The sequence below is a fragment of the Lynx canadensis genome, chromosome A1 (genome assembly GCF_007474595.2).
Source record: "Lynx canadensis isolate LIC74 chromosome A1, mLynCan4.pri.v2, whole genome shotgun sequence".
NCBI classification, from domain to species: Eukaryota; Metazoa; Chordata; class Mammalia; order Carnivora; family Felidae; genus Lynx; species Lynx canadensis.
Genome location: NC_044303.2, coordinates 177,564,209 through 177,582,461, shown reverse-complemented (window position 1 = coordinate 177,582,461; position 18,253 = coordinate 177,564,209). Strand labels below are relative to the sequence as shown.

The 18,253-nt window shown below is 50.7% G+C and overlaps 1 protein-coding gene across 1 annotated transcript in view; it reads right to left on the bottom strand.

Moving 5' to 3' along the window:
• STK10 (serine/threonine kinase 10) overlaps positions 1 to 18,253 on the bottom strand; it is a 116,214-nt gene that overhangs the window by 87,072 nt on the left and 10,889 nt on the right. The window contains 1 exon segment of the mRNA XM_030327625.1: positions 5,057 to 5,221. Within this exon segment, the coding sequence (XP_030183485.1) occupies positions 5,057 to 5,221 (165 nt within the window).

Genomic DNA, 18,253 nt, shown 5'->3' with positions numbered 1-18,253 from the left:
GCTCCACACTGACAGCACAGGGCTCAATCTCACGAACCATGAGATCGTGACCTGAACCGAAATCAAGAATCGGACCCCCGCCTCAGCTGTCTTGAGGGGACCGCCTGGACCTCCACCTCCCCTCCCTTGTGCTGGACCAGAATGAAGGTAGGACCCAGTCTCCCGGAGGCGACACCAAGACTGGTAACTGTGCTAAAACATGCCTGGTAAAAGGAGAGAAAGAAATGGAGCGGAGAGGAGAGGAAGAGGAGATACATTCCACCTAGAGGTACAGGGAAGAAGTGAAAATGCCTCACGGAGGCAGTGATGCTCTCGTTGACCACAGATGACAATGGGCAGGGCACGCCTGGAAGAGGGTACCAGATGAGCAAAGGTCTGGGGGGTGTCGCCTGCAAGGGGCTTAGAATAGGTCTGGGAAAGCATCCGCTGATGGGAGACCACAGCCTGTGCACCGGGGTAATGGATTTGGAATATATTCTGGGGAGCCGTGGAAGGGCTTTCCATAGAGCAGGCGTTAACACGAGTAGGTTCTCTCATCCCTGGTCTTTGACGACTTCCGTATGTCTGGCCTTGTGACTAATTTGCTGTGTGACCTCAGGTAAATCCCGGACCCTGTCTGGCCTGCAGTTGTCTCATCTTTCAAATGAGTGGATGGCTGTGTGATACTCGGCGGGCAGTGTCCCGTGGCTTAGTCAACACTCCTCTGGTCTGGCTCCAGTGGTATGCCAGAGCAAGCATTCACTGGCTTGGGAAACTGATTGTGAAATTTTCAGGAATTGTCGTCAGCCAGCTGTTAAAACACAACCACTATTAAAAATGAAGTAATATAACGTTATTAATTTTTGGACTTACGTTGAAACAAAGATTATAAACACTCAAGAACTCTCCTTCCCTAACAACCTGTACCACATTCTACCTATCACCTATGCACTTGAGATTATTTACATCTACTGAATCTGTGCGGCAGAAATACTCTATCATGGAATACCACTGCAAACCTCTTTCCAACTTGTTAGCGGACATGGTGTTTGTAGCCTGAAATAACCAAAGCGGGAATGTTCATACCACAGAGAATGGCAGACACGCCGGGGCATGCTCTCCCTCGGGAGGTGACTGTTACAAATTTCCCATCGTCCCATTCTCCCACTCCCAAACACCTATAGGAAAACACACCCAACCCTTGAAAGACTTTTGCCAGAGGCCAATAATCTGCTCAGGGCAGGGGGTTGGGGACCGGAGGGATGCTGGTGAGGAGGGGCCGTTATAAACCCAAGGAAAGGGGCGCCTGGGTGGCTCAGTCGGTAAGCGTTCCGACTTCAGCTCAGGTCACGATCTCGCGGTCTGTGAGTTCGAGCCCCGCGTAGGGCTCTGGGCTGATGGCTCAGAGCCTGGAGCCTGCTTCCGATTCTGTGTCTCCCTCTCTCTCTGCCCCTCCCCCGTTCATGCTCTGTCTCTGTCTCAAAAATAATAAAACGTTTAAAAATAAAAATTAAAACCCAAGGAAAGTCATGAGGGCAGCCAGCGTTTCCTGCACTCCCTCATTTCTGGGCCCTGGGTCTACCTCCAGAGTTGCACTGTCGACAGTGTCCAAGCCAGTACCATTAACCACACGTGGCTATCAAGCACTTGAAATGCGGCTAATGTAGAACTTTACTCACTTGTAATCAATTTAAATTTAAAATCTGACACTCAATTCTGTTACTAGGAAACGTTTAAGAATGTGGAGACATCACTGAATCTACTTTGTCAACAGTAAATTTTACGACATCTAAATATAGATTTCTGATGAAAATGTAGCTCCTGAATTGAGACGTCTATAAGTGTAAAACACACACTGGATTGAAGCCTAGAATGAAAAATAAAGTGAATGTCTCATTCATAATTTTTCTATTGATTCCTTGTCGAAATAATATTTTGATATACCAGCTTAAATAAATGATATTATTTAAATTAACTTCATCTGTTTCTTTCTTTTTTAAATATAGCTATTAGAGGGGGCGCCTGGGTGGCTCAGGTGGTTAAGCGTCCGAACTCAGCTCAGGTCACGATCTCACAGCTTGTGAGTTCAAGCCCCAATGTAAGGCTCTGTGCTGAGAGCTCAGAGCCTGGAGGCTGCTTGGGATTCTGTGTCTCCCTGTCTCTGTCTGTCTCTGTCTCTCTGTCTCTCTCTCTCTCTCCCCCTCCCTCCCCTCTGACCCTCCCCACTCACGCTCTGTTTTCTCTCTCAAAAATAAAACATTAAAAAAAAAAAAAAGCTTAAAAATTTCTCCCAAGAGGCACAGACAAGCATAGAAAAAGTCAAAGAGGGGGCGCCTGGGTGGCATCAGTCGGTAAGCATCTGACTTCAGCTCAGGTCACGATCTCGCGGTCCGTGAGTTCGAGGCCCTGCGTCGGGCTCTGGGCTGATGGCTCAGAGCCTGGAGCCTGCTTCCGATTCTGTGTCTCCCTCTCTCTCTGCCCTCCCCTGTTTATGCTCTGTCTCTCTCTGTCTCAAAAATAAATAAACATTAAAAAAAAAAAATTTTTTTTTTTAAAAAGTCAGAGGTCCATCACAAAGTTGTTTATAACAGAAAAAAAAAAAAAGGCAACCTAAATGCCCAACAATAGAGAATGGCACAGCCAGGAGATGGAATTCTACAGAAAAACCAAATATGAAGATGCGGTGTCCCCCCACTGACATGAAAAGTTGTTCTTAATAGACCTTAAATAAAAAGACTAAAAGGCCAAAGTATAAGTATGATACCAATTTTTCTTTTTTAAAAAAAAACTGTGGGCATGGGTACGTATATGTATATATTTTAGAAACCTAGAAAAATATATTCTACATTTATCAGCAGTTATCTCTGGTACAAAATTTTGAATGGTTTTAATCATTTTTTTTCTTTTGTTTTCCTGTAGCCTCTCATTTTTCTCCAGGGATCATAGACACAGTATTTGTTTAATTTCTTAAAAGAAAGAACTTTCTGAGAAGCAGCTCCATGAACAGGACAGAGGAAACAAGCAGGTTCAGGTACGTGGCCATGAGCAAGAGGCCCCGCCCTCTCTGGACCTGTGTCCCCACCCCGCTCACCTCCCAAGGTGCCTGGAGACAGGGGATGAGGAAAGGCTTTGGAATCTGCATCTAGCAGTCAGTGGTGGTGGTTTCATCCCCCCAGTGACATCCAAGGGGCTCCCCAAAGAGACTCTCAGAGAGGCAAATGAAAGTTGGCTTCCATCCAGGATTGGAAGGGGAGGCGTTTCAGTGGACAGAGCTCTGGGCAGGGCCAGGGGGCCACATTCTCACTCCCCTCAGACACTGGCTTCCTTCACTTCTGTGAAATGACAGGGATAAACTCCGACAGTGGTTTCCCTAAACTCTCCTTTGGTTTTTCTTAAACAGCAGGATCCTTTTCTCAAATGAAACACAGATTTCCCCATCAAGCATCAGTAGTCTGTACCTAAAATCAGGTATCTTGTACAGAAAGAAAAAACCTAGGGTCTATTTCCCCTTATTTTATTTTATTACTTTTTTTAACATTTATTTTGAAAGAGATGACGCATGAGTGGGGGAAGGGCAGAAGAGAGAGAGAGGGAGACACAGAATCCGAAGCAGGCTCCAGGCTCTGAGCTGTCAGCACAGAGCCCGCTGTGGGGCTTGATCTCGGGAATGGCGAGATCATGACCTGAGCCAAAGTCAGATGCCCAACTGACTGAGCCACGTAGGCGCCTCTATTTCCCCTTATTTTAAATGGGAAAAATTAAAAAGCACATCAACTCCAAACTCTCCATTAATTTCCTAAAATATAACTAAAACATAGTAACTCTCTCTACACATAATAACCTATCACGATAGGAGGCTGAACACTGAGAACATCCCCCTCGTAACCACTAAATCATCATTAACCTTGCTGTGCGCAGCAACACGGACCTGGGCCAGCTCTCTCAGCTCCAGCACCTCTGCAGGTGCCCGGCCCTGCCAACCCCTGGGATGTCTTTGCAAAACATCTACGTGTGATTCTGACAGTCTTCCAATTGCATCTAGAATTCACGGGAGACTTTTCCTGCACGTGATTTTGTTGAACGGAGTTTTGGGAACATAAACACGTTGCTCTACATATAAAACGCTTGCTGAAAAATAGTTTGAAGAGACACGTATGTTCTAGGGAGTCCCGGTTTCATAAATTGAGAGGCATTCATCCCAGAAGAGCGTCCATGGGACAAGCATTCTGCAGGAGAGACATGTCCTATGAAAAGCAGGGAGCCTGCAAAATTTCTCTAGAGAGGCTAGGGAGTGAGGCTGGGTTTGGAAGGCGGGGCTTGAAGCTGCGCCCACACCGCGCACATCCAGCCATGAGGCTCCCGGGCGGAGAATGAGGGGTGTTAAGGGGTCCCCTCCTCTGATGCTGCCATTGCAGAGAATCCCCACACAGCAGCCACAGTAATGACACCGCTATTGTAAATAATATAACATATACGAACAGTCCGTCAGTCGACAGTCACCAGGCTCTTGCACCTGCCAGGTACACTTGTAAACACCGATCATGAGTTAATTTATTTGATCCCTGTAATAACCAAATGAGCCAGGTACTATTATTACTCCCATCTTACAGTTGGGAAAACTGAGGTACAGAGAAGTTAAGAGCTTGCCTAGGATTCTCTAACTCGTAAGTGGCAGAGCCTTAGAATTCCATGGGGCGCCTGGGTGGCTCACTCGGCTAAGCGTCCAACTCTCAACTTTGGCTCATGGCATGACTTCAGGGTCATGGGATCGAGCCCTGCGTCAGGCTCTACTCTGGGCATGGAGGCTACTTGGGATTCTGTCTCTCTCTCTCTCTCTGCCCCTCTCCCGTCCAAAAAGAATTCCTTCCTGCTCAAACCACTGCCCCCACCCCCAAAAGTGGGGAGGCTCTGTAGAAAGGGAAGGAGAGGGGATCTAGAGCCGCCCTACTTCACCTTCTTCTCACCCGGGCCCCGGCCCTCAAAGCAGACACTAAGAAAGAGCAGAGCACCTGTGAACCTGGCTAGCTCTGGCCTACCGGGCCACAAGGACCAGAGAGAGCAGGCAGGCAGCCCTTACCCACAGCTTCCCGTCATAGTAGTAGGCTCCCAGGAGCTTCACGATGTAGGGGTGGTCGCAGGTGGCGAGGATGTCGATCTCCACCGTGTAGTCCTCAAGCTCCTCCTCACTCTTGGTCTCAATTACCTTGGCGGCAGCCAAGGCACCCGTCTCCTTGTTCTTGGCCTGTGAAGCGGAGGCAAAGAAGGTCAACGAGGCACATCCGGCAGGAAACCGAGCCCTGGAAGCCACTCGGACAGCCCTGCGTGAAAACCGGTGTTCGGCGATTCATGCTAATGTTGTTTAAGTACAACATACCCACTATGTGATAAATAAAAATACAAGAATCGTGTAGCCCTACAAACACCAACAGGGAAAGATTGCTAAGTTGTGTTCAGTAAGAGATCCAAGTCACTGAACAATCAAGTGGTAGGACACTTTTTCTGTAACAGTGGAAAAGTGGGGCCCCTGGGTGGCTCAGTCGGTTAAGCATCCGACTCTTGGTTTGAGCTCAGGTCACGATCTCACAGTTCGTGGGTTCAAGCTCTACATAGGGCTCTGCGCTGATGGTGTGGAGCCTGCTTGGGATTCTCTCCCTCTCTCTCCCTCCCTCTCTCTCTCTCTCTCTCTCTCTCTCTGCCCCTCCCCCGCTTATGCAGTCTCTCTCTCTCTCTCTAAATAAATAAACTTAAAAAAATTTAATGGAAAACTGCATAAATGCATGGAAAACTCTGGAAACATGCTGCCTGACAGCAGGCTAGGAAGGTGCCTAAAATGGGGAGAATTAAAGGGCACCTTCACTCTCTGCGTGTTGTTTAAAACATTAACAGGCACATTTCATATGTGTATTTGCATATTTCCCACACGTTAAAAGTAAAATGAAAAGAGGTTTTAAGTCCCCACCAAGTGCAGTGCAAGTGCTTCCCAGATGCATCTCCCCGGTATAACAACGGTTTATTTGATGAAAAAGAGGGAGGGAATTTCACACCTACAAGGATGGCTAAAAAAATTTTTTTTCTGAGAGAGAGACAGAGAGCATAAGCGGGGGGGGGGGGGGGGGGGGGGGGGGGAGAGAGAGAGAGAGAGAGAGAACGAACCCCAAGCAGGCTCCATACTCAGTGCGGAGCCCAAAGCAGGGCTCGACCCCATGACCCTGAGACTATGACCCGAGCCTAAATCAAGAGTCAAAGACACTCAACCAACTGAGCTATCCAGGTGCCCCTCTAATTTTCTGAAAAACGAAAAACAGGGGCACCTAGCTGGCTCAGTCGGTAGAGCATGCGACTCTTGATCTCAGGGTTGTGAGTTCGAGCCCCACATGAGGTATAGAGATTACTTAAAAATCAAATCTAAAAGAAAAAGAAAGCAAGAAAAGTAGCATTGGTGAGACTGTGGAAACATTGGAACCTCTGCGCATTGCTCGTGGGAAGGTAAAATGGTGCACCTACCATGGAAAACAGTTTGGGGGTTTCTCAAAAGGTTAAACACAGAACCACCGTGGCCCGGCAGTTCCACTCCTGGGGAGAGATACAAAAGAACTCACAGCAGGGATCCGAGCAGGTATCTGTCCACCCATGTTCACGGCAGCACTACCCACTGACGTCAAAAGGTGCAAACGAGCCACATGTCCATCAGCAGATGAATGGACAAAAAAGTGGAATATACACTCAGTGGAATGTTATTTGGCCTTAAAAAGGAAGGAAATCCTTCTTTTCTTTCTTTCTTTTTTTTTTTCCTTTTGTCTGGGAAACTGTATTTCTCCTATCCTGAATGAAAGCCTCGCTGGATAGAAAAAGGAAATTCTGATGCATGCTAGAACAGGACGAACTTCATGCTCGATGAAAAAAGCCAAGTCACAAAAGAACAAATATTGTATGATCCCACTTATGTGAGATACCTACACGAGTGAGATTCAGAGACAGGACGTATAATCGAGGCCACCAGGGCAAATGGAGAGTTAGTGTTAAACGGGCACCGAGTTTCTGTTTGGGGTGACGAAGAGGTTCTGGAAACGGACAAGGGGGGAAGGTTGTACAACACTATGAACGTACATAATGCCAATGAATTGTGCACTTAGGGCTAAAAATGGTCAGTTTTAGGTTATACATATTTTACCGCAATTTTAAGAACTGAGAGCAAGAGACAAAGAACCAGGCAAACAGTGCAAGCTACCGCACCCACGGGGAGCTGGTATCCAGGAAAAGGGAACAGAACCCACACGCCCTCAAGTGGCCCCGTGACCCTCAAGGGCCGCTGGGAGCATTCACCCACTGTGCTGCACGCGCTCGGGTGTTTTAAGAGAACACACTTGGGGCGCCTGGGTGGCTCAGTCGGTTAAGCGGCTGACTTCGGCTCAGGTCATGATCTCGCGGTCCGTGAGTTCGAGCCCCGCGTCGGGCTCTGAGCTGTCAGCACAGAGCCTGATGGCTGTTTCAGATTCTGTGTCTCCCTCTCTCTGACCCTCCCCTGTTCATGCTCTGTCTCTCCCTGTCTCAAAAATAAATTAAAAAAAAAAAAAAAAAAGTTAAAAAAAAAATTAAAAAAAAAGAGAGCACACTTTCCAACAACACGGGCCCAGGAAGCAGGCCACTCGTCTGGAGCCCTTGAATAGCCATCTGTGGGGAAGCACACGGGAAACGGGCTCTTCTGGACTCCATGAACAGCCCTGGTGGTCTCCACTGTGGTGGCTTCCTGAGGACAGTATCACACACGACCCTCACCTCCTAGGACAACTCTGACCGGCCCCACGACGTGGTGATTGATGGCCCAGATGCTCCTGCATGCCTAGCACCCCCAAGGATGACAATGAGCATTAGCATCACCTCACACGACACCGCAGTACCCAGCACCTCAGTGTCCCCATTCTAGAGGCTTGGAGAGGGGACATGGCTGGAACTAGGATAGTGGCACCAGAATTTGAACCTGGGTCCTCTAACTTCCAAGACCCTGTGCACTTTCCACTGCTGTACAAGGTCTCTGATCGTCTCCAGAACTCAGAAGCCCTAAGACCAGACGCCCACAGACACCTACGAGAGAGCTCACAGGCCAGCCCCGCACAGGGCACCCTCCCCGCAGAGACAGAGTGGCCCATCCCGTGGCCCTCAAGGTCCAGCCAGAGACCCACCCCTCTACTGCCAGTGACTAGAGGGCATGCTCATGGAGGGTGGGGTAACTGCGAGGGGGCGGCAAACCCCGCCAGGGAACCTTGTGGAAGGGAGTGATGCCAATAGGCAATCTTTGAGCTCATTTGCAAATTTATTCTCTGTGTGAGTAACTGTTTCTGTTAACAGAGCTGCAAAATCCCCAGGGCCCCACGCAGTGATGACAATGGTCTCCCACTGATCAAGGTCACTAGTCTACACTCCAACATGTGCTAACTCATTTATCTCTTCAAGCACCCCCCAATGCTGGTGCTCTTACTATCTCATGCACAGACGAGGAGACTGAGCAGAGTCCCCAACACAGGTGAGGTGACAGGGCCGGTCTGGACGCCTGCTCCCAAGTCTGCGCTTTGGCAGGGACACCCTTCCTCCACACGGTCCCTTCCTCATGAGGCCCAGGAGCCGAGTGCGGGGGGGAAGGGGCGGGGAGACAGAATTTCCCAGGGGGCCATAACCCAGTGTCAGTCCTTGTGCTAGAACCCACCTGCTCACTCGCCCCACCTGAGTGGGGGCCGCTCCTATAAACTCAGTCGTGAAAGCTTGTTGAGAACACCCGAGAAACTCACAATTTCAGCCATTGGGCGCTTGTGCTCTGGTGCTCACTCACGCGGGCACACACGCACTCCCTTTCTCACACCTGACTGTGTACCTGCCCTTTCATTTCCGGTAAGGCTGATTTTTAAGTGCCCGCAAGAGGACCATCAAAGCACCCTTTCACATTGTACACCACTCTCGCTCCCCCTCCTCTCCAGACCCAGAAGAGGAGGTAAGGCCCGCTCTGCTCCTTTACCAGAAGGAAGGTCGGAAAGCTCAGCGGGGTGGCCAGAGGTGGGGCCCGGGTAAGCACAGCAACCACCTTGACCATGCTCTCCCAGCCCCCCCCAGAGCAGCACAGGGGAGAACTGAGCGGGGCAAAAGCCACTCCCTCAGTCACTCACCCTGCACTCCTGAGAGATGGTCAAGGAGGCTGCATGGCACCTCTTCCCGGGTTTCCTTACCAGTATTTTCTCCAGGAATGAGGGAGGCCCAGGCAGGGACCGTTTTCCGTGAGTGCACAAAACCTGCCTTGCCCGTCACCCTGAAAGGCAGCATTGACCACAGGGCTGGGCCTCCAGCCGGGTGCCAGGGTCAACACCGAGGAACACCCGCTGCCCAGCACCTCGCTCGGATTACAGAGACCAGAGCCTGCCAGAAAGGGGTTAGCTGGCAGCAGTCGTGGTGCATAAAGTGACTTCGCCAAAATTAAATTCTTTACAAGTCTGGTTGAGGCAGCAATCTACTCACCTCCGCGCCAGAAGACGTAATAATGGCTGATGATAAAAACAGCTAACACGGCCTGTGCGCTCACCGTGTGCCAGGACGGGCCTTAAATGGAATCTCTCATTTCATCCTCCATCCAGCCCTTGGAGATAAGTATTAGTAACCCCAACTTACAGATGAGAAAACAGAGACTGAGAGAGGCATGGTGATTTGCCTCAGGTCACACAGCAAGCGGGGAGTGGAAGCAGATCGAAATGCAGGCCCACCTTGCTCAAAGAGCCTACCCTCCAAGTCTCTTCCCAACCAGCCCTCCCTGGGGGCACCCAGCGTTCCCTGCTCCGCCTGCCATCGCTGAAGATAAACGACTATAGACCACAACTGATAACATGCTTGGCAGCTAAGTACTAAAATACCAAACTTTAATCCGCCCACATGCCATTAAGGCAGGTGGTCGCCATCATGCCCATTTCCCAGATTAGCAGACTAAGGCTCAAAGGCGTACCAGGACCCGTCCAGTGTTCTCTTGACTACACTAGGCTGCCAGAAATCACCTTATTCCCAGTTCGTTCATTCAACCATTATTTACTGAGCTCATGTTCTAGGGGAGGTCCTTTTCTAGTGAACAAGACAGTTTCTGCTAGAAGGAGCACTGGTAATAGAAATCATGGCCCTCTCACATCTCACCCTACCTGATTTTTCTTCGGGGAGCTAGCCCCGCCCTCATTCCCAGTCCCTAAAATGCACTGGAGCAGAATCCGCCTCCAACTCTAGAAGTGGTGGGTGACTCATACTGGTCGATCAGAACATGAATGGCTCAGGGAGAAGAATGTGATCACGTCAGCCAATGAGATGCAACCTCGGAACAATAGCAGAGATGGCTGAGATAACCCCAAACCCCACTTTAAGCTAGCCTCCAGCATAAACATTTCATGAAAATGAAACTGGCTGAAGCAATAGAGCCTAGAGAGGGCACAAGAGGACACTGCTTGATCCCCTCAATTAATTTTTATACCCGGGAGGTACTATGAAGAGCCTCATTTTATGTGTAAGAAAACTCATGCTCAGAGAGGTAAAGCCACTTGCTCAAGAACACACAGCAGATAAACAACAGGGCTGGGAGTTGAATTCAGGTCTACGTGGCTTCAGTGTCCACGCTCCTGACCTCTTTACCAGTGGTCAAATTCTGCAAAGGTCCTGTCCGGGCCCCAGTTTCCTCCCTGTACAGTAGCGGGGTGGGGAAATGATGCCCAAGCTCTCTTCATGGTCTGATGTGTAGGGCATCTTGTGACAGTGGGTAGGTCCTGGAAAGCTATGGGTGGTCCGAGCGGATGGGGCACCTGTGGGAGTTGACAGTCAAGGAGTCGCATAAAGAACAAGTGGCTGTCTGTGGCCTCTGACGTCCATCTCTCCCACTGGCTGAGGCAAGGCTGGGGTCCAGCAAAGGGTGGGGGAGCCCCCGCCCAGCCCTCTGCTGGCTGGTGGCATGACTAACGCCTCAGCCCACACCCTTGAGAGCAGACACACAGTGGCCACTTGTGTTTACTGGCCCAGGCACCTTGGCGGGAACAATCTTCCCCCTTGTGCGGCTCAGGGGCTCAGGCGCACAGCCTGGAGGAGGTGGGGACAACCCTCCCAGCAGGGAGCCCTGCCCCACCCAAGGGGCCCGGCCAGGCCAGGCCAGGCCAGGCCAGTCCTGTCCGGTCCACTCAGGGGCCGGGGCTTCCTGAAAGTCCATCACAAAGCAGCAGCTGAGGGGGACAACCCCCAGCCCACCCCGTCCCTCCCAGCTGCGGGCTGATCACGGTGTCCCTCCCTCCTCCTCCAGGGAAAGAGCTGATATCACAGAACTCAGAGAATGTTAGCCACCACTCCTAAATCCCAACTCCCCCGTGCCCTCTGCGGATGAGGAAACAAAAGTGAATGCAGTGACCTGGGTCCAGTCTGGGACAGTTGCAGATTCACAACCCTCCTTTCCCTTGGCAACTGCCCCTCCCTCTTGGTGCAAGGGATTCACGGGGGGCTGAGCCCACCTGGCCCCAGTGCTCAGCGCAGGCCCAGCCACGCATTCCTGGCCCTCTCGGTTCAGACTTGCACCGACGCAGGGCTGAAACTCACAAACTGCACGATCGTGACCTGAGCTGAAGTCGGATAACCGACTGGCGCCCAGATCCAATCCTCCAAAGACAAAAGCCAGCAATAGGTTTTAAAATCCTTAACGATATCTTTTAAGCCTATCAGCCCTCATTCCTAAGAAAGTAAGGCCAGGAAATTATTCAAATAAAGACAACAAAAAAATGTACTAGGAGCATGGTCACCATAGTCCATAACAATGGCAAAAAAAAACCCAGAAAGAACCTAAATGTTCAACAGTAAGACAGTGGTCAAATTAACTCAGTGTGATATTAAGCAACCCTTTAAGATGATAAATAGAAAAACAATATAGTAATGAGAAAAAATAATTAAGCCATAATAGTACGTCAACAAAGCAGGCTAATAAAATGGGGCTAAGCTGGAACTTCGGGGAGATGGTTGCACCTACAAATCAGGAGAACCTGAAAACACAGCATAAGGAATACAAGCGGCTTGTAAAAGTTAATTTCCCTCAATGGCATCTGACAATTATCCACAGGGGTCCCAGCAAGGACAGTGGAGGATGGTGCCCCACAAGTAACCACTTTATCTTGACCTTGTCTTGAATGTATCCAGGCTTGGTCACCCTCGTCCTCTCAGGAACCCACTTGAGCTGCGCTGTCCAATATGGCAGCGACCAGCCACACTGAAGAGAGGAAACAATGTTCCTATCACTGCAAAAAGTTCTAGGAAGCAGCTTTGAACATAAGGCTGAACCTGGCAGAAAATACTTTCTCATAAAGGTGAGGGAGCATCTGAAACTCACTCCCATGTTCCAGACCCAGCCTCAGAAACATGTTTTCTTTGTCGAGGAAGAAACAAAGGTCTCAAGTGCAAAGAGTGGGTAGAACCTCAGGTGGTGATCGTTAGGGAGTCCGGTCTCCTAGCAACCTGGCCGGAAGGCAGGCGTGAAGGAAGGCTCCCAGCTGACCTGTCAGATGAACAGCCTAGGCATGTGGGTCAGAGCCAGAGAATGGAGTACAAGGCTAAAGGTTTCTATTTTCCCCGCCCTCTGGATTCTGGATGGCTGTGCCAGGCATGTGTCAAATATGGGTCAGGCCGCTGGAACCAAGAAGGAGCCTGGTCTGTGTCCTACGATACACAGCTGTGGTGTCCCTGCCCGAAAACATTTTATCTTTGTGTGGTGAGGTCTGTTACCAATCACGGGAAAGGCTTCCACTCTATTATGGAGGGAGGAAATCTGGCCCCACAAGGTCACAGCAGGACGGGCCACATGCAGGGGAAGGAGCCCAACATAAATCCAAGCAGGGTGGCCTGAGGGCACCAGACACAGAGCCAGTGTGGCCTTGGGTTCAGATTCCACTAACACCCCTGGCTGGCAGGCATGAGTCAGTCGAGGAGGGGAGTCTGTGTTCCACAGCCCAGCCTTCCGGACACTTGGGTCTTGTGGGCCTCAGGAAGAAGGCCGGCCAAGACCTCCTGAGATCTCTTGAGGCGGGATAGCATCCCCTCACCAGGGTCCGGCATAGGTCCACGAGGTAGGCAGCTGTTCTGTCTGCCCCTGTTAAGAAAAAATGAAGGCCCTGTCCCAGGTCATGCGGCTAGGAAGTGAGGTCAGGACTCGACGCAGGCCCAGCCTTCTGCCCAGTGCTTTTCCCCTTCAGGAGCCCCCCAGAGGAAGTATCTCCAGGGGTTCCCACCCAGTTTCTACGTGTGCCCATCCTCCTTCCCCTTCTCTTCCTTCACTCCCTTCAGCCAGAAACCCGTTGGGGGCAAACTTCAATGGCTCCCTGCTGCTGATGCAAAGCTCAAACTCCCCGGCCTGGGACACGGAGCCCGGGTGATTTACCCCTTCTACTTTTCTGGGAGTCCAGTACTCCTCCACATGCACCCCCTGCTATGGCCAGTGCCCTCCTGCTTCCTACTTCCACGCGTTTCTTCCCCCCGCTGGAGTGCCTTCCCCATACGTGTGTTTATCCCACAAAGTCTAACTCCACGGCCTGTTCCCTGAAGTGCTCTCAGAACCCCAACTCCCCTACTACCATTTCACACCTTATTAGGGCTTTCTTCACAGACCTCCTGGTACCCCAGGCATTGGTGTTCCAAGATTCTCTCTCTGACTTCGTTGTGAGCTCTGAAAGGCTAAGCCCATGTCTAACTCAGAGCCTGGCACAGAATATCTAGTGGATAGGAGTCCGGGAGGGTGAGTAAATGGGAAGATGAGAGAATGGGTAGGCAGATGGGCAGGTGGGTAGTGGACGGGGAGCTGGATGGACAGGTGCATGAAAAGGAAGGTGGGTGGATGGGTAGGTGGAAGAGAGGGAGGGAGAGAGGGCTACATGGAAGGATGGGCGTGTGGCAGGATGGACGGACAGGAGAGTGAGCAAGCAGGACTACGAATGGGTGGATGGGAGAACAGGTGTGTGTGGGACAGGAAGAAAGGAATGAAAAGTATGACTAGACAGTAAACAATCATCAAATCTTTTTTTCCAAAAGGCACTAGAGCCTGTTTTGTTTGTTTTTTTTTAAGTTTATTTATTTGAGAGAGAGAGAGAGAGCTTGCACGCGTGCATACGCACGCATGAGCAAGCAGGGGAAGGGCAGAGAAAGGGAGAGAAGGGGAAAATCCCAAGCAGACTCTGTGCTGTCAGTACAGAGCCTGACGCAGGGCTCAAACTCACAAACCCTGAGATCATGACGTGAGCCGAAATCAAGAGTCAGATGCTTGACTGAGCCACCCAGGCACCCTGAGCTACACTGTTGGCTTCTGTGAACACCAGACTCTCTCCTTCCCTTCATATTGTAGCCAAGAAAGTTTTTTCTACAGGCACCTACCCTACTCCATTCCACCCATGTCCCCATCTTGGCAAACTTAGAAATGAGCAAATTTCCATCAAATGATTTGTGGCATGGAAAAAGCACAGGAGCTGGGTTCAAATCCCGACTCTACTACTTACCAGCTAAGCGCCCTTCAGGAAGGCAAGGAACCAGACTTCAGTTTCCCGGCAGAGATGTGGACAATTCCAGAGACACACGGGAAAGTTTATAAACCACCATGGGTTAATGGGTTAACTACTGGCTGTCACGTTCCTCGCTTAGGACCGTGTATGTTTCACTTTCAAAAGCCTAAAAGCATGTTTAGCTTGTTCGCCAATATATCCGCCACCATGTTCAGCCATAGCACACACTACGTATTTTTAAGTTATGGGTGGATGGCTGAATTGGCATTTGCATCTCCGTGCAAAAAAAGAAACGATGCCCTCCGCCTAAGGATGGAAAGGAAGTGACGAGAAGTCCCTTTCCTCCTCAACGTATTTATATTCCTGAATCTCTAGCTGTTCTCTGGTTTTGAAAGCTGTCTCCTCTCTACCTTGGGGAAGCCCAAGCCTCTGACTGAGCAGGATATACACACTTAACTGAGTCCTGCCAAGTGGAGAGAAACCACTTCCCTATCAATAATCGCTGGGCCAAGTTTCAGCTCAGGACGAACGAGAGTGCCAAGTTTCAGAACAAGTGACACTTAAGGATGGCAAAGATTGTGAAGCACAAAGCAGAGGAGTGGTATGGCTTCCAAAGACGGCCATTTAATACTCTCTCCCAGGGGGTGGGGGGGTGGGAAGAGACGTCTGGCGAGCCATCCTGACACAGCAGGGAATGCCTGAGGCTCCAAATCCTTCTGGGCTAGCAAATAAAAAACCAAAACCCAACAGGATTAGCCTAAAAGATATCGCACCGTGGCCTTGACAGAAAACCCGGGCAAGCTGTCCAACTAGGCCAGGGATGTGGGAGCCTTCAGATCTCAGCTCTTCAGAAGCGATGGGGATCCAACCTCACCTAGTGCTGATAAAGGGGGTGAGAAAGGTGATGTAGAGACGCTGCTCCCACCTCTCCCAAGCCCCCTGGAGCCAGTGGAGGGCCCGCAGAGGAATGGGTGCTGAGTCACAGCAGGAGGGCGGCACAGGGTCAAGAGCAGAGAGGAGGGAGGGAAGAAGGAAGCACCTTTCTCCAGGGCTGCCTTAGTCGGTTTGAGCATCGAACTCTTGATTTCAGCCCAGGTCATGATCTCACAGTTTGTGAGTTCGAGCCCCTGCTTGGGATTCTCAATCTCTCTCTCTGCTCCCCCCCCCCCAAAATTAACATTAAAAAACAAAAGAGTCTTCAAAATGTATTATTACAAAGAAGACAATCAAACCACCCATAATCCCTTGAGCAGACCTAGAAGGTATCACGCTAAGTGAAACAAAATGAGATGGAAAGACAAACACCTTATGATTTCACTTTTATAAGGAATCTAAAAAACACACAAATGAACCAACAGACTCTTAAATACAGAGAACTGGTTGTTGCCAGAGGGGAGGTGGGTGGGGGATGGTGAAATAAAGGGGATTAAGAGGTACAAACATCCAGTTATAAAAGTCACGGAGATAAAAATTACAGTATAGGGGATGTAGTCAATGATATTGTGATAATGTTGTTTGGGGACAGATGGCAACCGCTGACCGTGGTGAGCACGGAGTTTTACACTGAACTACTGAATCGTTACATGGTCCACGTAATAGAACACTGTGCATTACTTATACTTCAGTTAAAGAAAAACACCCATAATCCCAGAGAAAACTGCCTGTAGCACTTTGTAGCACCTCTTGCCTGTGCCTGCTGTGGCTGAACCCACCCTAACATTTCCCAGCTGTGTGACCCCAGGGGACTTATGTGGCCTCTCTGTCCCTCACTCTCCTCCTTTTGCTAAGCAGTTCCTGCCTCGCGGGCTGTTGTGGGCATTCATTGAGCTAATTAATATGTGACCGACGCTCGGGGCAGGGCTGGCCCGAAGTGAGCACCCCACAAATGTTTCACTATTCTCTCTCTCCACGGATATGTTCTCCCATACCTTATAAAAGTGGGGTTAAACTGTACACACTGACTTGTCATTTTCATTTCACTGACCAGTATGCTCGTGTATTGTACGCGGTGACGGTCATGCCATTTAACAAGGCGTCACGATCGGCCCTGTGGTCACAGGACACTCTGCCGCGCGGCATCAGCTCCAATAGCTGCAGACTGCTCCGCTAAAGGGCAAGGCCATGACGGGTCGGACATATGGTCAGGCCACTCCACGCCGTCACATGGTGCTGCATCCAGGGGCCCGAGACTCCATCACGAGATGCCAGACAGCTCTCCAAATGGCTGGGCCGCTTCATGCCTCACGGTCGTGCAGGCTGATAGCCCTCCCCACGCCCTGGCTGACACGAGATGTAATAAATATGTGAAGCGAGGCGTAGGCCAGTCCTGCTGTATCCTGGCTGCGTGTCCTTGGGTACTGGCCTCATAAGACTGCAGGTGGTAAAGACACAGACCTGTCGAATCACCACGAGATGAAACTAGTAACATTAATTACATTACATTACATGTACGTGAATTATACTTCAGTTAAAAAAAAAAACACACACACACACACACACACACCGATACTCCCAAAAACTGCCGTGAGCATTTGGGAATACCTCCTGCCGGTATTCCATGGTGCGGGACAAGAATTACATCCCACTTGTGAGAGGAACGGTATTATCCCCATTTTGCAGAAAAGGACACCGAGGCTCAGAAGAGCGGTAACGTCACTCGCCTAAAGTCACACAGCAAAAAGACGACAATGGCCGAGCCGGGACTCCTGCACCACCAAGTAGGAGCCTCGGAGGCGGGGCTCCCGTGGGAGGTGGGAGGTCCTCCACAGGCCTTCTGAGGTTCACCTTGTCGGCCTCAGATGGTCTACAGACAGAGCAGAGCCTCGGCCAGAGCCGGCACCGGTTCCTCATTACTGTAGGCACCAGTCCCCCGCTCCCTCCTTGGCCAACAGAAGCAGCAGTGGGTTTCCTGTCACCTCGAAGCGGGGTGGGGGTAGGGCACTCGAGGGAGGAGGAGGCTTGAATAAGAGCCAGGGGACCAGAGCCCACGAAGCGGCAAAACAAAGGTAGAAAGAATCTCCAGGCCAAACAGGGAAGCAGGCCAGCTCCGATGGGGTCATTGCCTCAGGGTGACAAAGCCAGCTTTGATGGTGGCAACAGCCTCAGGGGCCAAGAATTGGGCCTGGGCTCCCAGACAGAACAGGCCGGAGCTTTCCAGGAAGGAGGGCAAAGGCAGGCGTGCCCTCTGGGGCATGAATGTTGCTCTTTCGCCACCCAGAGCGGCCACCCTGGACCCAACGGAGCAGGCAGGGAGCGAGCTTCCCAAAGGCTGGGTGGAGCCTCTTTATCACGTTCTTGGGCAGGAGAGCAAGAAGCTTCCGGCTGACCCCCGGGAACCCGAAACACCAACTTCTATGTAAGAAGCAGCCTCCTGCATGACCAGAAAGGGGAGGCGGACCAGGGGCCTCCAGGGACTCTGCCTGCCAACCCTCAGGAGCCAGGTGTGCTGGTCAACCAGCAGGAATAATCATCAGCACCACGACGGCATTTACTTCTCCCTCCATTCTGAGCACTATGGATGGTAAGGACTGGCCAGGTCTCCATCTTCTATTAAGTTTTCTAAGGGAAGCGCTATCTCGATCCTCATTTTACAGCTCAAGATGCTGAGGCTCAGAGAGGTGAGGCGACTTTCCCAAAGTCACACAGCAAGGAGGCAGGGAAACTAGGAGAAAGCTCAGCAGGGATCCCTGTGCCTACACTCACTAGCACAGTGCTGGGCCTGCCTACAGAGAAGAAGCTAGAGCTAG